A 20848-nucleotide genomic window follows, 5' to 3' on the forward strand; every position below is an offset into this window, starting at 1 on the left:
AACTACAGCATCCACCGGTATGTTGGAGTTGAGGCGCAGCGACGGTGAGGTGGCAGTGGCAGTGGTAGAAGAGGAAGCTGTTTGCTCTCAAAACAGGAAATTAGTTTTACGGTCGCCGACCACGGTCCCCATCCAGGCCAAGCGCCAATCAAACCTATCTATCGTCGATAAAGCGTTGAGATACCATGGTTCCCCATGAGTAAAAGTCGATCAACATGGTAGGACTCCTGGTGGGTTGGGTAAAAATTCAAAGGGCTTGGTTGAATTTCTGGTTCCATCAAAAAAAACTGGCGGGGGGCGGGATAGCCTCGCTTCATGTTCATCTTCTTGGCGAATGCCGGGTAACTGGCTCTGCTTTGTCCACGCTGAACTCAGGTACTCAGGTATGATACTGGTGGATGCAGAGTCGTCAGGTGCCTATCCCCCGACACCGCTGAAATACTAATCCGATGCCTGTGAATAAATAAGAAAGACTCGTAGAGCCGAATGTCGTGGAATACCGGTATGCAGGTCGAGAGGGCTCGCGATTTATAGATGAGCCACTCGATGGACTGCCCTCCGCAACGATTTTCATACGAGTATACATTTCGGATCTCACTTCTTGCATCGTGGGGATGCAGATAAGAGACAGAAGCAAAGGCGACATGAGAAAATTTTGCAAGAGTGGTTGCACGTACTGTACTCGAGTACCGTACTGTACAGTACCGGTATCCCCTGGCAAGCCCTGTTGGACTACTTATCATATTTGACAACATGCTTCTCCAACGTTACACCTGTTTCATTGTCAGCGTTCTATGTGTGTCAACTGGGCTTAACAACTTGCTCTGTGATATTTGGGGGTTAAAATCCAGTCGCCGGCTGAGCTCTTCTCGTGCGCTGGGAATATCACCGCGTAGCTCCTATTGGTTACCGTAGGTTGGGATGGAGGTTTTTATGTGTTGCACAGACATGAGTGCGGGGTTTGAGATCTCTACTACTTCGTCCCGAGCTCAAGAAGGATGCCGTTGCATGCCTATGGCACCACATTAGTGACACACTTGTGCGCCTCGAGCGCTTGAGCCCAGGAACTACCGCACTGGCAGTCAAGAAAAACTCTGGCAGCAGTCACTACCCAGCTGCTAGCATAGCGGACCCCTAGTACCCGCTTCGAGCAAACCTTTGTCAGGAACTCGTATCATACTGGCAGAGGAAGAAAAAATGGGGTACCGTAAAAACTTGAATAATCGAATCAAGTGTTATGTCGTTGGAGTTGCCTCCTCTGGTAAGGTCTAGTGTTGCTGTTTTTTTTTTTTTTGAAGCGTCTTTGGTCACTTTTTCCAAAGTAGGGAATTCTCTACAATGATACCAGTACTCGAGCACTCGAGTACCGTGCAGTTACACTCCGTTATGCCGGAACTCGATAACCTGGGTCTGATACAAGTTCCTCACTGCCCGTATGAGCCTCTATGAGTCCGTATGCCAGACTGGCAATGTCCTTTAGTTAGCTAAGCATGGACCAATTGAATTTGAGTCCCAAGTTTCTTTGCGCCAGGGCGTGACCTGTTGTCCTGGATCACCCACTGCGCAAATTCTCTAGGTTTTGACCATCCAGGATAGCGCAGTGTGATTGTGCATATAACGTGGTTCGATTGCGGTAGTGGAGCTGAGACTGCCCAGAAAAGTTCGATTACTATTTGGCGGAATGCCGTGATTATATGCGCTCGAACGGTTTAGCTTTTACCCCCAACGCCCCCACACGCCCCTACGAGCCCAACCCGATAAAGAATCCATCCCGGGTTGCTGTTCGAAGACGTGCCGGCCAAACGCCCTCACAAGGGATCACTCGCTACTTTATGCTGCGCGAGTTTTAGCTCCTTGTACAGCACTCGAGCACTGTGCAGTGCCGGTAGTTGTGTTTATGTAGAAGCAAATTCACCCCAAGGCGCAACCCAGCCATGGGGGTCCCCATCTGGTATGCAAGGTCGTATTTGCAATGCCATTGGTTATACTTATAAATGGGCCTTGGATTGTCCGAGCAGATCGATGAAATTCTAAGATCAGAGATCCCGATACACCGCTCGCCAGGCGTGGCCATGGCTCTCGTCGTAAAAAAGGAAGAAAATGTCTTTGAAAATCACTCAATGCTTGTCTCTCCCCACGATGTCAGGGATCGTACGTCAAATTCTTGCCACACACCGTCTCTTGAACCACTAATACTTTTGGGGCTAAGGCTGGGCGCCAAGCCATGAATAACATAACGGGAGCGAGGCTTTTTGATGTCCGTTGCTCGAGCGGTGACATCTGAGTTTAAAACCTAGATTTCAAGGAGAGGGGTAGATCGTGGTACCTCCGGTATGCGCATGATCGATTTCTAGGCTATCCCCTGGAGCCGTGCCATTGGTTTCGGGCACAAGGGGCACGGGGGGGCCGAGTACCGTATGATAGTGCTAGTACTCGTACTATATATCATAAACTTTGGGTGAAGTTGGAGGGTTGGTACCAGGCTAGCAGTACTAGTACATGCCAAAACAAGAAGTCTGCCCCCTTTTGCCTAATTAGGTCGCTTCACCGCGCCTTGTTCGAAAGAGCTAGACTCACCTCTCAGTTCGAGTACGAGTACTTCCTAGCCATTCTAAAGACACCGATCCCTAAGGATAATATCAACAAGATTCTCACGGCAGAACGAGAGTGACCGCGGGGTCCCCATCTGCGGTTATGCCTGGGAGAAATATTCTTTTATTTTCCGCGAGTAAACACCGGGGACATAGTTCGGCTGTGAAGAGAGAGATGATTGTATCTGCCCGAAAAATTGGTAGAGTGGTGTTACCAACTCAGAAACAGTGTCAGCCATGTTTGCTTCATCGCTCCATTGTAAACTCTGGGATACAAGACGCTTTGTGGAGTTATCAATGATCTGTCAAGTCCGGCTGGCTCGACTAGCATAGACCATGGGCTGCATGCACGGGTACGGCCTACCTGTTGGGGCTCGGGCGATAGGTGAGATGGAGTAGAAAGTCTTGGGGTCTCGATTGGCCCATTGACAGGTGGGAAGGGTGGTACGATACGGTTTCTTTCTTCCGCAATGGGTTACAGGTACTGTACGAGCATGATATAGTATCATCATAGTCTATGATACCGGTGCGATATCGTACTTGTGTATCATAGTACAGGGCGGGTAACCCTCACCCTGATATCGGTGCGGTTGCATGAGGGTCAAGGGCAAGTGCGAAACAGTCCTATTCCTGTGCTCGAGTATTATAATAATATTATTATGATACCGGTATGACACTGGCAGCTGGTATCATATCATACTCCTACCGTATTATAATGATAATATTAAGTTAGTACTGTCCTCGTGCCATAAACCAAACTATAACAAAACAAAAAGAGTGTATTGATTTCTGGATGGGAGAGTAGGGTACTCTCACGGGATTGCTTAATGTCTTAATGTCAGCTGTGTGGTACAGTACAGCGAGTGACATGCGAACGGGACAGGTGATGTGGGGTGCAGAGTTCGGAAAATCTCCCAACATTCCGGCAGCTACGAGCAAAGATCGGAAACTGTGATATTACTTCAATAAAATTTATTTATCCTGGCATCGCGGAACCAGCGTAGAGCCAGGTTATATGTGATATATGAGCTAGTGAACTGGAGGAGTGGGGGGCACGATATGATAATAAAGTAGCTTACCAACATCTATTTGAGGGGGGGGGGTTTCACTTTTTCCCTTCCCATCTCTTTCCAGCCTTTTGAGTACGGTAGGTGATATGTGGTTGGGGTTTGTTTTCAATGGATATTGTACGGTGCATTACCTTGAATTTAAGGGAGCACATAAATATTTACCCCCCGTGTCGCTCGAGAGCAAATGATGGGTGCCAGTCACAGGAGAAAGGGGAATCTTCGGATCGGTTGAATGCATATGCGGTGTTTCTGGACTGCATAAGTTAAATGCAGCCCGTCTGTGGACTCTTCCATCCGAACAGTTCGAGCGACGTCTCATCCCGAGCCCCCCCCAAAAAGACTCCGAATCACCCCGGACGGAAGAGTCCCCTCCGAAGAATCATTTTGCTCAGTATTCATTCACCACTCATGCTATTTGACAAAAAAATCCTTTTGGCTTTTTCGCCTTGTTGTGACGGCCTTTTAATTGACGTGATGCCAAGTCGCAGTAGAGCATCGAGATGAACTCCAGTCCACGTTGGAATGTGGATGCTCAAACTTTTGCATGCAAGTTGAGACAGGTCCCCCGTCAGACAGCAAATCCCTGCACCTGCCATGATACTTGTGTTACCCTCCCACGGCGATCACTCTGGCCAGGCTATTTTTTTTTTTCAGGGAGGCCTTGGTGATTGAACGGCGTTCAATAGCTACCAATAGATCTGGCTTTATGTCACTTAGCCACCCAACGACCTGGAAAGGGGAGAGGCTCCAGCTCCACAGTTATTGATTGTTGGACGTTGAGGTTTGGGAGAAGGGATTCGCCAAGGACTGCATCTGCCCTGACATCCCACACCATTACCTCGACTTGCACTCGAGTGGCTTGGCCGCATGACTCGGTGATTTTCCATCCCTTTTTCTTCCCTCTCTCTTTCCCCCACCACATTCCCAAGTCCTCAAAGAAACACCGCGAGTATCATACACCAAGACCAGGCACACTCTCGACGGCTGTCTATGTCTCACCTTGCTCGCTCGGCTACCCGCAGAACCCGGAATATTATATATAATAGCCAATAATCTCTCTGATCCGACGCACGTTCCAGTTACAGTACGAGTAGTGAGAGGGAAGACCTTGAACTCGTTTTCTCTTGGTTCTGTAACACACAGCTGTGAGTCGGTGGACACCCGTACTCGAGTACCGTACCGTACAGTATTGAGCATACTATTCCAAGACCAAGCACTGCACTGTATAACCCCTGTACATTCCGGAAACGTATAATAAGCTCTGGGGAGAAAAACAAAAATAATAATAAAGAATAAGGTCACACTAGGAAGTACGAGTAGTTCCTAGACTCTGACACCCCCCCCCCTAATCCCCCCCCTCTCACCGTGCTAGTGTCCGGTCCATAGGGGTGGCCAGCGCCACAAAAAACTGCCCACGGAACCCGATCTACCACCAGCAAACTCCCTCCCCACACCTCTTTCACCCCCACTGCCCGTTCTAGCTATAGTTCTTTTCCTGCGCTACCGGGTGCAGGAATTGTTTATAAGGTAGCCATAGCTTCCCTACACCTACTATCCGAGCTGGATCCTACGACAGGAGGCGAATCTTTCCAGCTTCAGGATCTACCACAATTACGCGAGTCGAGAGAGCAAGCTAGGAAACAGCTCGAAAAGCAACTTCGCAAGCAACGCCGGGACGACGACAAATTTTTCACCAGGCTTGACCAAGCGGAGAGCGGTATGAAGTTCTCTCACAGTATTCAGTTCAATGCTGTGCCTGACTGGAGCTCGCACTACATTGCCTATTCAAATTTGAAAAAGATGTTTGTTCTCCTTCGCCGTTTCCCCTATTTTCCCCTCGTTACTGTTACCTTCCCAGGACCTCCGGGATTATAGACTGACCCTTTGAGCAGCATTTACCAACTGGAGAAGAGTGTCGTCCGAGCTAGCTCGCGAGATGACACCGAGGAGTCCGCCCTCATCCCTAATGCGAGAGAACCTGCTGTCGATACCGATTTAGTCTTTCGACGGACACTCGACCGTGAGCTTGAGAAAATCTCTTCTTTTTATAATCTTAAAGAAGATGAGCTTCTCCGAGAGGTCTACCAGCTTTCCGCCGACGCCGAGTCTTTCGAGGAAGGAAGGGATGCCGAGAGTGTGACCGATTCACAGCTTATTGGAGAGAGTGGTAGGCGGAGGTACAGCTTGGGCGGTATGAGTGGAGTATTGCGAACAAGGAGCAGTCTTGATGAGCCCACCGACCGGGAAGATGACACAGATGATGACGAGGAGGAGGGACAGCAATCTGGAGCTGGAACTGGATTGCTGTCGAAGTCGAAGAGAGGTAAGGGCTGGAATAGCAATATGGAGGGCTCACACACTAGTCACGTATCGGACAGTGGGTTATTTCAGCGACGCGCATCACAAACCTTTGATGAATATCATGGCTACGCTGTAGGAGACTTATGCGACAAACGAGTCATGTTGAAGAAACGAACCATTTCATTATTCGTTGCCTTGAGAGAGCTGAAGAGTTTTGTCCAGCTCAATAGGACAGGGTTTGTGAAAGCATTGAAGAAATACGACAAGATTCTCAACAGAGGTCTCAAGTCACAGTATATGCAGGGTGTGGTGGAACCTTGCTATTGTTTTCGACCTGAAACTACAGCAGAGTTGGACAAGGCTATCGGAAAGGTCGAGGACATATATGCGTCGCTTGTCACGGGCGCAGACTTGGATGCAGCGAAACGAGAACTTCGATTGCATCTTCGTGAACATGTCGTTTGGGAGCGCAATACAGTATGGAGGGATATGATTGGTATTGAGAGGAAAGCCCAAGCAGCAAACATGGGAATTCGACGAACGTTGCTTGGCGATACTACGGACCCAACAAGGTCAAGGCTGACAGGTGACGAGCCTGAGATATCTGTAACTAAAGAGTTGGAAACACCGGTTGGAAAGATAAAGTATTCCACTTGGGTATTCAGCGGCGGATTCTTCGTTCTTGTGGCTCTTTTGCTAGTTTTCACGGTCCTATTGCTTGTTCCCATGTTCCCTTCGCCTGAGCAGCAGAATTGCCTTGCGATGCTAGTGTTTGTGTCTCTCCTATGGGCCACTGAGGTATTTTATCCGATGAGCCCTAGAACTGTGATTGTGTTGGGTGTTAATTTCTTACTTTTAGGTTATCCCGCTCTTTGTGACATCGCTTCTTGTTCCGTTCTTGGTTGTTCTGCTTCGAGTTGTGCGCTCGGACCAGAAGCCGCATGTTCGACTGGAGACAAAGGAAGCCACTAGATATATTTTCTCGGCTATGTGGACCCCTGTGATCATGTTGTTACTAGGCGGGTTCGCGATTGCTGCTGCCTTGAGCAAGTACGGGATCGCAAAAATGCTGGCCACTGTCGTATTAAGCAAAGCGGGTACTAAGCCTAGGACAGTTCTATTGGCTAATATGTTTGTGGCTATGTTCGCAAGCATGTGGATTAGTAACGTTGCAGCTCCAGTTTTGTGCTTTTCTATCATTCAGGTAATCTTCCTTGAACCGTTATCTGCTTTGGGTATTCAGGCTGATTAGTTTGGATTTAGCCTATGTTAAGGAACCTGCCTTCTGAATCCAGGTTTTCCAAAGCACTCATCCTGGGTATTGCTTTAGCGTCAAATATTGGTGGCATGGCTTCACCGATCGCAAGTCCGCAGAACGTCATTGCTTTGCAGAACATGCGACCGGCTCCTAGCTGGGGCGCTTGGTTCTTTGTGGCTTTGCCAGTGTGTATTTTGTCCATTCTCGTGATATGGGCATTACTCTTGATATCGTTCAACCCTAGCAGGGGAACAACCATTGTTCCTATCCGACCTGTGAGGGACAAGTTTTCTGGTGTGCAATACTTTATATCTTTCGTCACCATTGTAACTATCATTTTGTGGTGCTTCTCACATCAGCTTGAGCATGTATTTGGGGATATGGGCGTCGTCGCCATTATCCCTCTTGTACTCTTCTTCGGAACCGGTATCCTTACCAAGGAAGACTTCAACAATTTCCTATGGACCATTATCATTCTTGCGGCTGGCGGATTAGCTTTGGGCAAAGCCGTGAACAGCTCGGGGCTTTTGCATGCCATCGCACAGGCTATCAAAGAGGAGACACAGGGTATGGGTCTTTATGGAGTGCTTGTCGTTTTTTGCGCCTTAATCTTGGTCATCGCAACGTTTATCAGCCATACCGTTGCTGCACTGATTATTCTGCCAATCGTTGCCCAAGTTGGTGCAAGTATGGAAGAGCCACACCCGAACTTACTCGTTATGGTATGCCTCGTCGCGATTTACCACTTGCCAGGGGTCTAGTAAACTGACTCATTGGATAGGGCGCGGCTTTGATGTGCTCTGCTGCAATGGGTCTCCCCACCTCTGGTTTCCCTAATATGAGTATGTGGATTCTTGTCCTTATCCTTTGGGTTGATTATTTGTGTGCTGACTGGGGGAAAAGCGGCAATCATGATGGAGAATCCACAGACAGGCCAGCGATACTTGAGAGTCCAACACTTCATCAGTCGGGGCATCCCAAGCAGCGTGTTCTCGTTTCTGATCGTCATTACGGTAGGCTATGGCTTGATGCTCATCGTTGGGTTTTGAAGGGGTGGATTTCTAGCAACAGGAGTTCTCACAGGCTCCTTTCCGTTTTTCTGTTCCCAATTCACGGGATGTGCATTCCTTCAGTTTTTAGGTCATGCATATTTACGGACGAGTTGAACCTAGGATGTTTTTGCCCTTTGCTATTAATTTCTTATCTATGCTGCCCCTTGTGTATATCTTGGATTCTACGGTAAAGACGGTTTTTATTTTCATTTTTATTTATTTATTTATTAGCGTTGCATGAAGCGGTTAAGTTGTATTGTATGGTGTGAAAGAGCATTTTTATTTCTTGGGGATATATTGTCCTGCTGTTAATCTCTGATTGCGTTTGGTGGATGTCGCATCATTTGACGAATTCACAATACTAGAATCGATGATTAAATTTGCTCTTCGAGTTCAAATTTCGTTAGCTGTGGGTGTGTCGGCCTTTGCACAGTAAAGTAACAGTACAAGTAGAGATGCCAAGAGGACGTATGGGCCAATGATTGACAGTGTATGTTTTCCACCCCTTGAGGAACATTAGCTATCCCACACTGGTATTACTGTATACAGTAGATTGTAAGGGGCCACGCCAAGATATCCGCTAATCAAAAAGAATCTACGAGTACTATATGGACTGTTTTAGCTAGCGTGTTATCCATCGTACTCGAGTATTGCACTCAAACAAAGCTCAACCTCTAAGCCTCCTCCCCCGGAGGCTGGTAGCACAGGTTGCAATACAAACCATTACTCTCGAAGTCCCAACAACTCACACCCCTCCCCCTCTCGCCCCAGTTCCCTACGCGTATCCGGAGACAGTACTCCTGCTCCGATGAGAACCCCCTCCCCATGCCTAAGCCTAAGTCCGGGAGAAGAAGAAGGAAGTTTGCTTCGCCGGAATAATTCGGGTATCATTTGTGGATGTTTCTTCTTCGGAACCTTTCCCCCCCCTTCAGAGGATATCGTGCCACGGGTGCTGGGGGTTGTGGGGGGCTGGAAGATGCGTTACCGGACTAATGGAATATTATATAGTACACCTGCATGGCTTCCTGAGCGGGGGGGGGGGGTTGCGAAAATGGAGAGCATAGTCGAGAGCCCTTTAGCTATAAAGACTCCGTCCCCAGTATCATACCGTTATTGGCAGTATGATGGCAACAGCAGGAGAGAAAAAACCCCAAGAAATGGACCTATGGATGGGTGCGCTATAATATCATACATAGCTCCACTCCGCAACATTTGCCGAAAGGCGCTCGCCCCTCAGGATGACGAATGGGCAGCGAATATCCTCCGCCGTATTTGTAAAGACCTGAGCTCACCCGGCAGTGCTAGGTTTGCTGATATGATACTATACTCCGCCATGCTAAGCACTGCGCTTGAACTCATTTTTATGCCCGTTGACTAAAAATTTAATAGTAATTTCAAACCCATGCTAAGCCATTTGTCCCTATCGTGACTTATACGAAGGGATAGGTGCTTAATCGCCATGTCTGGTCCTTGTATACATACAGCTGCATTTGCAAAATTCTCGTATGATACCCTTCCGGATACCTCGGCCTTTGGAAACAATTTGCTATACCCCCCCCCTCCCCCTCCCCCTCCTATAAATCCGACAAAACAAATTGCGATAATCAATTGAGATGGCTGGAAGGTAGGACCCATGCGGTTGAACTTCGAGTGGGGTTGAGCCTGCGCGTTTTCTACCTCTACTCGAGTACTCGAGTATTCGGGATGGGGGTGTGAAGACCTCGAAGGGTGTGAAAGTATCATATAATACCAGGAATCACAGGCGCAGCCGCTATGTGAAGGGTTGGAACCATGTACGAGTAGATTATGAGGGGGTTACTCAAAGTGAAGAAATATTCCAGTGGCTACTGTATGCGGGGCTTCTGGTCCGTCGTGAAGTATTGCGCTGGAATATATTATTGTTTATTGTAGAAACTGTGAGGTGAATAGGTGGAAGGAGCGTTTACAAAAGTCAGAACTATTATAGGAATCTCCATAAAAATACACCAAGGAACCGGCAATGGGGAACCTCAATTCTCTTTGTTGGTGTGTCTGCCCGTATCTTCTTGTGGGCGATTCGCCTCTATGTTCGATATATTATGATATCACGTCTTTTTCCCCTTGCATTACCCCGAACACCATTCCTTCTTCTACATCCGACCCTAACCTTCCTAGATGCCACGCCCTTACTTCCCCCCCAAACCTACCTCCTTACACTTCGCACACTAGTTTACACCATACAGTATTCTAAAAGTCCGCAATGAGGACGAGAGGTTAAATCCGGCTGCTTCTACCCCACCTTCCGATAGACCCCCCGCAAGAGCTCCCCAAAAATCCCCTTGGGGAACAGTACCTTCCCCGCAGCAAATGTCCCAGCCAGTTTTTTCAATCTCGTATCATTATCGGACAGGGACCAATAGGAATCAGCAATATTTCCCGTCTTCTTCATGACTCCAGCCCTCCCGTCGGAGGGATTCGACCGCATTACCAAAAAACCTCCGGTGATACTCCAGCATTCAGATAATCCACTGTTGAAGGTTATATCCACGCTGAGGATCAGCAGAGAAAGAGGGGATACGGTACGAGTACTGTACTCCGGTTGTCATCCCACCCCTCCGTAGATCCGTCGATCAGGAGCAAGTGGAAAGCTTGGCAGCTTCTATAGGAATCTAAGAATTCGATACAGTCCTTTCGTGGATTCCCAGTTTTTGGGATCGGCATTGTGGCGGTGGATGGGAAGGGTGGATTTTCGGCTTATCATTTTCTTAAACCTTCACCTGCTTCGTTTCGGGGGTCTCTGGTTGATCATTCCTTATCGGATGTCACCGATAGTGCTTGAAGGGTTTTCGACTCTACGAGTACAAGTGGTTGCGGGGGCTTTGGTGGGTCCCTTATTTTCTCGGTGAGCCTTGGTCGTGAACGGATCTGATATAGTGCTCAGGCTCGAATCAAAGAGATATCATACTCGAAATTCTTTCACGGCGGTGGTCACCCCCGTCAACAATGGTGCCTTCTCGACGATGAAGAAGTGAAAAGGAGTACGACTTCTTGCTGGAAAAAGTAATAATAAACAAAATAGAGTAAAACATGGTAGGAGAAGAAAAGAAAAAGTTCGATTTGGGTGGTGGTCGTCGCGGTAGCAGGCAGCAGTGTGGCTGGCGGGGTAGGATGGCTGATGAGTAGCAATCAGCGTTGGCCACTCATTTCGAGTATTCAATTCGAGCCCGAGCAGCAGGAAATAGGTGATACGGGGGCAAGAAGAAAGGCCCAAGGAGGGATGTCTTGGGAAGTCCCCAAAGTCGGATATGTGATTTCGGGTGAGAGTACGTGATTTGAAGGTCCTGCGGAAATGGCGAACGGGTGAACTGTTTGGGTGGAGTGCTCACCACCCTCCATTCCTGCGAGAGTTCCGGTTCTCACACCTGCTTGCTAACTAAATTGGATAGATTGAGTATTATACCCTAGTTACATTCCACTCATCCGTTTGGCGTCTAAGACCAACTCCCGTAAACGAACGAGAGAAACATCCACACCCCATGGCACAATTACCGAAGCCCCAACATCCGTATACGATATCGAATGCACATCCAGCGAGATCCATCCTGCAGCACATAAAACGTCTTACGGTTCTGATACCAGCCCAACTCAACAGCCTGCCCCAGACAGCTCCGTTCCTAAAAAAAAATACCTCATCGCGCCCAGGATACCCCTCCCCATCGTCTCTAAGTAGGATATCCCGCAAACGGCAGCTGCCAGCTACACACATATATGCTACAGACCCCACACACCCAGCGCCCCTTAACGCCGAAAAAACGGATAGAACGGGGCCCCCTATGGTACGACGACTCCCGCCCTCCTTCGGTGATTAGTGCCTCTTCTCCGTTGGCCGCCGGCGATGCGGGAGTGGACGTCATACATCGCTGTGTGGGATTTATGCCTGTGGCGGAGGCAAAGACGGAGGAGAAGAGAACTTTGCGAGCTTTCGTTTGCTTTGTTTCTTGGGAGGATTTTCTGCTCCACCATTGAGAGTAGAATATTGGTGGCGGCGAAAGGTGGGTATATAAAGCTTATTGAAAGCTCCTGTTTTTAGCTGATTGAGTTCTTGGCTATCTGGGAATTGGGGGATTTGGTTTGGTTGGGTTGAGGGGGTTGATGTTGGATGGGAATTCGGTGGACGATTCGTGGGGGACTTGGGTGTTACAGAAACCTTCAATGATCCGAATCACGCCAAACACGGAAAAACGTTTCTCCACCTCCCCAGCCACTTGTGGGGAAGAAATGCTGATAGGGTACCGGTTATCGGTGTTCAGCAAGGATAACTAACGACTAACCCACACATCGAACGGTCGCCCACAACACCAACCTCATCCCATCCGGTCTCTTAATACTAGCATCCCCTCGATCTACGCTCGAGCGCGTTGTGAATGTTGAAAGTCCGAGGGAGAAGATATGGATACGTAGTCAGAAATTGCATAGGTGACGGAAATTTTCGGATTTTAGCTTGGCATCTTGGCATTCTGGGTATGACACATGTCGGGGATGGTAAATACTTCAGGGGTAAATATGATCACAGCATATCATATCAGATGATCAGATCGCGCACTTTGATGAGATCAGATATCACTTCTCGGCGAAACTGCTCGGTACATATATGATGAATGATCACAATCACTCAGAAGAAAACTTACTAGCACAATCCCGCTACCACCACTGCACAAAAACTCAACTACAGTCGAAACGAACACCACCCATAACCGACAATCAAGCAACCAAAAACGAATGCTCTCCCGAACTCACCTCCTTCGCCGCCGCCTTCTCCTCGCCATACCGACGAGCCGACCCTACAGCACCCTAAAATCAACCCCCTCGCCTCCTCGCCTCCCCCCGGAAGCCCAAAAGGAATTCGAGGCCCTCCAAAAAGCTGCGCGCGACTCCTTCAAGACTTCCACTTCTCCAGCCGCCCCGGCGGAGGCTCATGTGAAGGTGGAGGACATGTTGCACCCAGACGTGAGGTGTGGGGCGAAGCCGGAGTTTGAAGGGGATGTTAACCCAAAGACAGGGGAGAGGGGTGGGCCAAAGAATGATCCGCTAAGGTATGGGGATTGGGCATTCAATGGGAGAGTTAGTGATTTTTGAGGCCGGGGGGCGGGAGGGTATGATAGAGATGGAGGTAGCGTAGACGGGGTCAGGTTAAGAAATTTGGGGGGAGGAAGAAGGGTGGAGGTGTGCTGCGCTATGCTGTGCTGTGGTGGTATCGTGATGGATTGGAACGGGTCCGACTCGGCTCAATTCAAGCACAAACAAGTGCGCTACTACTTTTGCGCTGTGGTCTATTATGGAAGGAGGGGGCTTCGGAGTTGTCTTCTGATTCATATGCTCTGCCGCTGATCTCCCAATTGTACTGTAAAGTAGCTTCCTCACTCTCACACCGCCTCATTATTTTCTCCTCTTCTCAAAAAATAAATGAGTCTATCAAGGCAAGGCATCTGCCGTCCATCGACCGTCAAGTCACAAAAAGGACATTGTGCCTACTCTGCACCATCACCAAAACCACATCCAAAATCAAAGCGCGCGTCACATCACCGAAAGGACCGAAAAGCATTGAAGGAATGTGTGCTATATTTTCCAACCAACCCCTAGTCCATCCATCTATAAACCCCAAGGAGATAAGTCTAACACAGTCAATGAAAGTATAGATAGATAGTAATATCTCAGCAAGATATATAAATATATGAGAAAAACCACAACGCTTTTCTTTCCCTTCATTCATGCACTCTCGTTCATCGACATCGTCGCATCCCACAAGACAAGTGGGTAAGTAGGTACCACTCCTCTCTCGTCAAGAAAAAGAAGCCTGAGGTACAAAAAAAAGCGAAAACAGGAAAAACACCATTAATTTTGACACCCAGAAGGAATAAAGAGGGAAAAAAATACGAGGAATAAATAAAACGCTAAAACGCTAAACCCACGAGGAAATGATAGGTAGATATCGGGGTGCTCTTTTCTAGAATCAAAAAAACTGGCAAACACCGTTCCCCCGATAAAGAAAGAACGTGTGCCAGCACCGATTTTTGGACGAAAGTAATTAATACGAGGATATTGTGTGTTGTTAGGCTTCTAGCTAACGGTTGTTTAAAGGAGGGTGGTGGGGAAGAAATATGAAAAATATTAAGCAAAGAAAAAAAAGATTTCTGGATAATCGGAAAGGTTTTCTTTTTTTATAACCTGCTCCCATCGCTTCGTCTGTGCGCCATCAAGGCAGTTCCGACCTTTGACTCGTTCTTCCGACCGAGCTTCTTGGAGATCCAGTCGCCGATTTCGACAATCTTGTCCAGGTCCACGTTGGTCTTGACGCCAGTTCCTTTCAGGCTATTTGAGACACGTTAGCATTGGCTTGGCTAAAGACGGAAGATGAAATGGAAGGGGGAGACGAACAAATAGACCAAGTCTTCTGTCGCAACGTTGCCGGTAGCACCCTTGCTGTATGGGCAACCTCCCAGACCCGCGACGCTGCTGTCGAACGTCCTGATCCCGGCTTCCAGAGCCACGAGGCAGTTTACAATTGCCTGGCCGTATGTATCGTGGAAGTGTGCTGCCAACTTCTCGGCAGGTATACCACGGTCCTTGATCAGGTAGTTCACCAACGTTCCGATGGTACCGGGGGTGCCGACACCGTTGGTGTCGCCGAGCGATACTTCGTAGCAACCAAGGTCCAAGAGGCCCTCCACCACTTCGGCTACCTTCACGGGCGATGTAGGGCCGTCGTAAGGGCACTCAATGATCATGGATACATAGCCGCGGACCCTGATGCCGTTCTCCAAAGCCTTCTGTACGACGGGCCGATATCGCTCAAGGGACTCAGCGATGGAGCAGTTGATGTTCCTCTGTGAGAAACCCTCGGATGCGGAACCGAAGATGGCGATTTCAGATGCGTGTTCTGAGGCGGACACTCCAGTGTTTGAGGAGTAGTGGATGAAGTTTGTGAGCCCCTTCATGTTGGGCGTGAGGTATGAGTATGTTACGCCTGTTGGCGCAGCTGGTGGATTTGATCGAAGGTGTTTCATGATTTCGGGCGTGTCCGCCATTTGTGGTACCCATGATGGACTTTTTTCCGGGTCAGCCCGGAGCCGCCGCCAAACCCTCCAAGGACAGGGATAAAATACCTAACAAAGCTTCCAGCTTCAATGTGTATCAAGCCTGCCGAGCTCAGTCTCTCTATGAGCTCGATTTTAGTGTTTGTGGGCACTACTCCCTTTTCGTTCTGGAGCCCATCTCGCGCTCCAACCTCAACGATCTTCACAACGCCGGAATGCTTGGACAAAGGATGGTCGACGGTCATTTTGTGTGTATGCTTTTCGGTAGTATTGTTTGTGGGGGTATATGTGATTGCAGAAGTGCGTGCACCGGTTGTGGTAGCGGGGGAAGAGGCGGTAGAAGTAGTTGCTGTAGTATTGAATCTTCTAGATGTTGATTTAAGGTGCGAAGGAGCGTGGGAATAGCCGAAATTCCGTGAGTGCTGATAGCAGATGTGTCTTGTGCGAGATAAAAAGGAGAGTTGTTGCAGCTTGTGCTTTGATCTGGAGATGTGCGGCTTGAGTGAACGAAAAAGAGGGGATGAGGAGTGGAAACGGCGGGCATAATAAGGACGCAAAGATCCTGTTCGCAACACGTTATTCATGCTCCAAGCGATTGGATAATGATGTATGCGTCCTTCGGCCTTTGTAGAAATTCTAGAAGCTCGCGAACAGGTGGCCAAAATAGCAATGACCAGGATAGTTCTCACAATACAATAGTCTAGCGGTCGATGATGGGTGTTGTGCAACCCCAAGTATTCCCGCAAAACCGGATGGGATGCTCGTCCTGCTGCAGGGACTCAGTCCGAGCACCACACTATGTGTGCTCTTTCCAAAGACGCCAACCGGTATGCAGATGAGATGGCGGTAGCTTCCTAGCAGGGGTGCAAGTATACTCGAGTAGTGGAGTGGAGAATGTCGGTGCCAGTTATCGTAACGGGAAAAGGGATACGGTATCGATTAGGCACGATAAGGGAGCGATAGTGGGGTGTGTGCAAGAGTGTGTGGGTTGGCTAATACGGTGGGGATGCGGAGGGGAGGAAGAGCGTGGGAACACGGAGAATACCTTGGGGTACCAGTATTGTGTCCCCTTCCTCTCGCCGGATATCGTCAGGATTTGCAAACACCTCTTCCCACTCCCCTGTCGAGAGGGTAGAATACCGGTATTTACCCAAGAAGGATGCTGGTTTAGCGATGCCTTCCCCTTATTTTTCTCCCTGTCACTCGCTTTCCCGGTATTTCGATATTCCACCAATAGGAGGAGGGTTTCGTGCGACCGAGGGAGGTTGTCGGTAGGAACTGGGTGGGATGAAAGGGGAAAGATGGAAGACGAGGGCTTTTTGAGGTTTACTCGGTGCCTATAATCTTTGCAGCTCGGCCAGTGTGAGGGATGGAGTAGACTTGGAGGGGGGGGGATACCGTAGATGAAGAGAGTTGGTTGAGGATGTTTGTTTGCTGTGATAAATAAGCTCGGTTGTGTTTTACAGTATGATACGATACCGGTATGCCCCCGCCTTCTGGTTCCTACGAGGATGACGGTTGCTACAGAGCTGACGCCTGAAGATGTTGGGGGGCCGCCATACCAATACCGGCGCCGGGATCAGTATTCGTGCCGGGTCTGTGAGACGAAACACACAACAGGATCAGAGAATGAATGAGCAAAGACCAATGCAACATATCTCCCAACACTTGTTGTGATGCATGATAAACAAGTCCTGCTATGATAACATACGGTATTGCTTTCTTTTCCTCTGCCCTCCACACCTCATTGGTAGAATATTTCCTTTTTGCCCTCCATTATTCCCTCCATTTCGTAATATCACAGCGCAGGCACCCTATTGATAGGCTTCACTTGGGGGCTGTGAGACAACAGCGATGCGAGAATAGCGAGTGCTGTACGAGTACTGTACGAGTACTCGTACGGTAAGGGTTATTGGTATGGTTACAGTATGCTCGAGCGGTAGACTATCATACCGGTACAGTACTCGGTAGTACGTACAAGTAGTTTCCACCATCTTGCCTCGTTCTCTCCCCTTAGAGCCTCATCTATGGCCAGCTTCTTCTCCCTTGATCCCGATCCCTTCTCCTAGATCCCCCCATTCCTTGCTGGTATTCCCTACGGTACTCGAGTACCGGTAGTATGATACCGGTAATCGCTTTCTTGCTGTCTTCCCTGTGGCCCGGTTCATGTTACAATAGAGCCCAAAGTATTCAAAGTTTGCTTTGTCCTTCCACCGACCGGGGGGGATATTTTGCATGTTTTACGGAATGATGGTGAACCGTAGGGGGAATTGATTATTATCCTTCATGATCACAATTTACCTCTTTCATAATCCAGCTTCTCTCTCTGCTCGAACGCCATCCGTGGTGAATCGCCGAGAAGTTCAAGTATGATAAACTACCGACACCGTCATCATGCTCAACCATGTTGCAATGGGTAAGACGGCAACTACAAGTACTGTACAGTACCAGTACCGGTGCGCGGGTAGTCCATCTGTAACTTGAGACGTGAGATGGAAATTTTCCACACTTTTAGATGGAGGGGTCCATGCACATTTTCCTGTGCCTCGCATGGCGCTGTTCTGTGGGAGAAGTGTAGAATGCGTCCACCACCAATCAGGGAAGACATACCAGCACGGATTGGAATATTTGAAAGTAGGGTGGTTCGGTTATAAACAGACAAAAGTTTCGTATCCAAGAGAGAGAGGAGAGGCTGAATTTGGGGAGAATAGGATAAGTGATGGAAAATACCCACTCTTATCCCTTCAACCCTGCAATAGATATAGTCGCGGCAGGCAGAGGACGAAGCTTTGCCAGCGCGATCGTATAATCTCGTGGATTGATAATCAATTTTTCTATGGTACAGTAGGTTACCTTCCCAAGCGGAGATCCCTCCAGTCTATGCAGAACAGTACGAGTAATTTACTCGTACAATGCGGCTACGGCACTTTGTGTTGGCGGCAGGCGGATGTTGGTGCCCGTGGCCCAACTACTCGTACTCGAGTATCCCCAGCGTCACAAGGCAATACGGAAACGGAAAAACACTTTCTCCAGCAGAGAGAGGGTGAAAGGTGGGGGAGGGGAAAGCAACCAGACATGGCCCCCCCCGAGAGTTCGCATTGGGAATTGCCCCCCCTCATTATTTCCACTCCTTCCCCACTACCGTACTCGTACTTGCACAACAAATCTCGCAATTCAAACCACCAGAACCACCAGAACCACCACCGCCACCAACCTTTAATACCATTACCGCAACCGACTGGTCCCGCAACACCTTGAACTCCATCGTCCCACATCTTACATCTCCGCCTCAAACTTACTCTAATCACCTACCCCACAACCCCCTCGGGCAATCACCTCGTCCTCCAGGGCCGGAGAAATAGACCCGACCTTCTCGTACCGGGTACGTCAATCCCGCCAATCCTACGTGGTTACCACGTGTGATCCGGAAGAAATTCGGTAGCAGGGAATACCACTTCTCTCGTCTTGACCTCTCTTGGCCCTGGGGTGGATCAATTGCTCTCATTCTGTCGGTCGGATTTTTGGCCTTCGGCGTTTCGATAATGGCAGCGGATAAGACCGAAGCACCGATGCTCGAGGCTCTTGTAGCAGCTAAGAGGGCCACTCCGATCCAACCTGGTAAACGATACGTGGGCCAAAAGACTGCAGTGGAGCTCAAGAAGACGCGGAAGGACATTAGCGGTCTTGAGGGTGGTGCAATACAGCGTGAGTCGATATCCACATTAAGCTTCCTATTTTGAAGATCCTTGGACCTTATTTTTGTCCCGTATCTCCTTAACCTCTTGCTTACCCTTTTCACATCGCACTAGTATCATCAGGGCCACGCCGGGCAGCTAGGGCGATAAACCAGATACCGTCAGAAATCCTGCACGACAAGGACCTGAACGAAGCCATCACCCTCCTTCCTGAAAACTACAATTTCGAGATCCACAAGACAATATGGAATATCCGGAAGCACAGCGCAACCCGTGTGGCCCTACAGATGCCGGAAGGCCTGTTGCTGTTCGCCTGCACCATCGCAGACATCGTAGAGACCTTCTGTTCTGGTGTTGAGACTGTCATCATGGGCGACGTTACATACGGCGCCTGCTGCATCGATGATTTCACAGCGAGAGCTTTGGGCTGCGACCTGCTTGTGCACTATGCCCATTCCTGCCTAATCCCCGTGGACGTAACGAAGATCAAAACGCTATACGTGTTTGTCACCATAGGAATTGATGAGAAGCATCTCACAGACACCTTGGCGCGGAATTTCAGCCCCGGGAAACACATAGCACTGGTGGGCACCATCCAATTCAACGCAGCGATACACGGAACGAAGGAGGGGTTGGAAAAAGCTGGTTTCAAAATCACTATTCCACAGATAGCCCCTCTATCAAAGGGTGAAGTTTTGGGGTGCACATCCCCGCGGATACCCTCCTCAGCTTCCCCAGGAGAAGAAGGAGGAGCAGACGCTTTGGTCTATGTTGGAGACGGCAGATTCCACCTCGAATCCGCCATGATACAGAACCCCAGACTTCCAGCATACAGATATGATCCCTACGGCCGCAAATTCACCCGAGAGACCTACAACCACCAAGAACTTCACACTCTCCGCCGGGACGCCATCTCCACCGCTAGACGGGCAAAGAAATTCGGACTTATCTTGGGGACCCTTGGCCGCCAGGGAAACCCAAACACACTATCGAGTCTAGAAAACAGACTAAAAGAGCTACAAACCCCGTACGTAATACTGTTGTTATCTGAAATATTTCCTGGTAAGTTGAAGCTTTTTGAGGACGTGGACGCTTGGGTTCAGGTGGCCTGTCCAAGGCTTAGCATCGACTGGGGATACGCGTTCCCAAAACCTTTGCTGAGCCCATACGAGGCCACTATCGTGCTTGGACTACGAGAGGAAGACTGGGATGAGGAACGGGGGTATCAGATGGACTTTTACAGCAAGGAGGGGCTTGGGAGGACGAAGAAGGGGGAGATCCTCCCCGGGCTGCCCTAGAGGGGGGGGGTCTCTTCTGGACGGAAACGCCGAGGGAGAGTGTTGTACTGTAATAATATTATTATCATGGCTCAAGCTTCAATAATATTCTACCACCATCCACCCCACTCACTGCTCTACTAACTGCCGCTATCTACTATCCTCATCCATGATATTATACGTGGGGGTATCCGTTCTATACCTAGCCCATAGCCCGGAAACGAAAGCCATCACTAAACCTCGTACCTCAATTCGTGGCACTGCACAGTACTGTACAGCACACTAAAATCCTAGAAACGCAAAATCCCGTCTCGGACAGCAAACACACATGCAAGCCATCCACCGCTCTCGCTCCCCCCCCCCCTCCCCTTTGAATCCCGGAGTCGAAGCATCACACCACGCTCCATCCCGCCCACCGAGAAACCAACTCAAAACAGTTCACGAATTCTCACTCGATATATTTGCAGGCATATCATAATATTATCATATCATAATATTATAATCCTATCTCATCTTTTTCCCACGTAAAGT

At 49.0% G+C, this 20848-nt stretch overlaps 5 protein-coding genes; 3 read left to right on the top strand and 2 right to left on the bottom strand.

The window, feature by feature from the left end:
- The first annotated feature begins 5112 nt into the window (after positions 1 to 5112).
- On the top strand, positions 5113 to 8657 carry GSTUM_00001063001 (uncharacterized protein). XM_002838364.2 has 6 exons: positions 5113 to 5463; positions 5554 to 6760; positions 6822 to 7166; positions 7226 to 7942; positions 8002 to 8062; positions 8124 to 8657. The coding sequence occupies exons 1-6, from the start codon at positions 5381 to 5383 to the stop codon at positions 8267 to 8269; spliced, it is 2559 nt and encodes an 852-aa protein (XP_002838410.1). The 5' UTR covers positions 5113 to 5380; the 3' UTR covers positions 8270 to 8657.
- A 3714-nt stretch (positions 8658 to 12371) lies between these two features.
- On the top strand, positions 12372 to 13732 carry GSTUM_00001064001 (uncharacterized protein). XM_052355762.1 has 2 exons: positions 12372 to 12494; positions 12562 to 13732. The coding sequence occupies exon 2, from the start codon at positions 13031 to 13033 to the stop codon at positions 13385 to 13387; it is 357 nt and encodes a 118-aa protein (XP_052211730.1). The 5' UTR covers positions 12372 to 12494; positions 12562 to 13030; the 3' UTR covers positions 13388 to 13732.
- Positions 13733 to 13754: 22 nt separating this feature from the next.
- Positions 13755 to 13853, bottom strand: GSTUM_00001065001 (uncharacterized protein; the record flags this gene model as incomplete). Its single annotated transcript, XM_002838366.1, has 1 exon — positions 13755 to 13853. The coding sequence occupies one exon, from the start codon at positions 13851 to 13853 to the stop codon at positions 13755 to 13757; it is 99 nt and encodes a 32-aa protein (XP_002838412.1).
- GSTUM_00001066001 (uncharacterized protein) lies at positions 13853 to 16886 on the bottom strand. XM_002838367.2 has 3 exons: positions 15415 to 16886; positions 14687 to 15355; positions 13853 to 14620 (listed from the first exon to the last, which is right to left on the bottom strand). The coding sequence occupies exons 1-3, from the start codon at positions 15588 to 15590 to the stop codon at positions 14470 to 14472; spliced, it is 996 nt and encodes a 331-aa protein (XP_002838413.1). The 5' UTR covers positions 15591 to 16886; the 3' UTR covers positions 13853 to 14469.
- Positions 16887 to 18846: 1960 nt separating this feature from the next.
- Positions 18847 to 20436, top strand: GSTUM_00001067001 (uncharacterized protein). XM_002838368.2 has 2 exons: positions 18847 to 19050; positions 19155 to 20436. Exons 1-2 carry the CDS (start codon positions 18888 to 18890, stop codon positions 20336 to 20338), a joined length of 1347 nt encoding a protein of 448 aa, XP_002838414.1. The 5' UTR covers positions 18847 to 18887; the 3' UTR covers positions 20339 to 20436.
- Positions 20437 to 20848: the final 412 nt, after the last annotated feature.

The sequence above is a fragment of the Tuber melanosporum genome (genome assembly GCF_000151645.1).
Source record: "Tuber melanosporum whole genome shotgun sequence assembly, scaffold_244, strain Mel28".
In the NCBI taxonomy this organism is placed as follows: Eukaryota; Fungi; Ascomycota; class Pezizomycetes; order Pezizales; family Tuberaceae; genus Tuber; species Tuber melanosporum.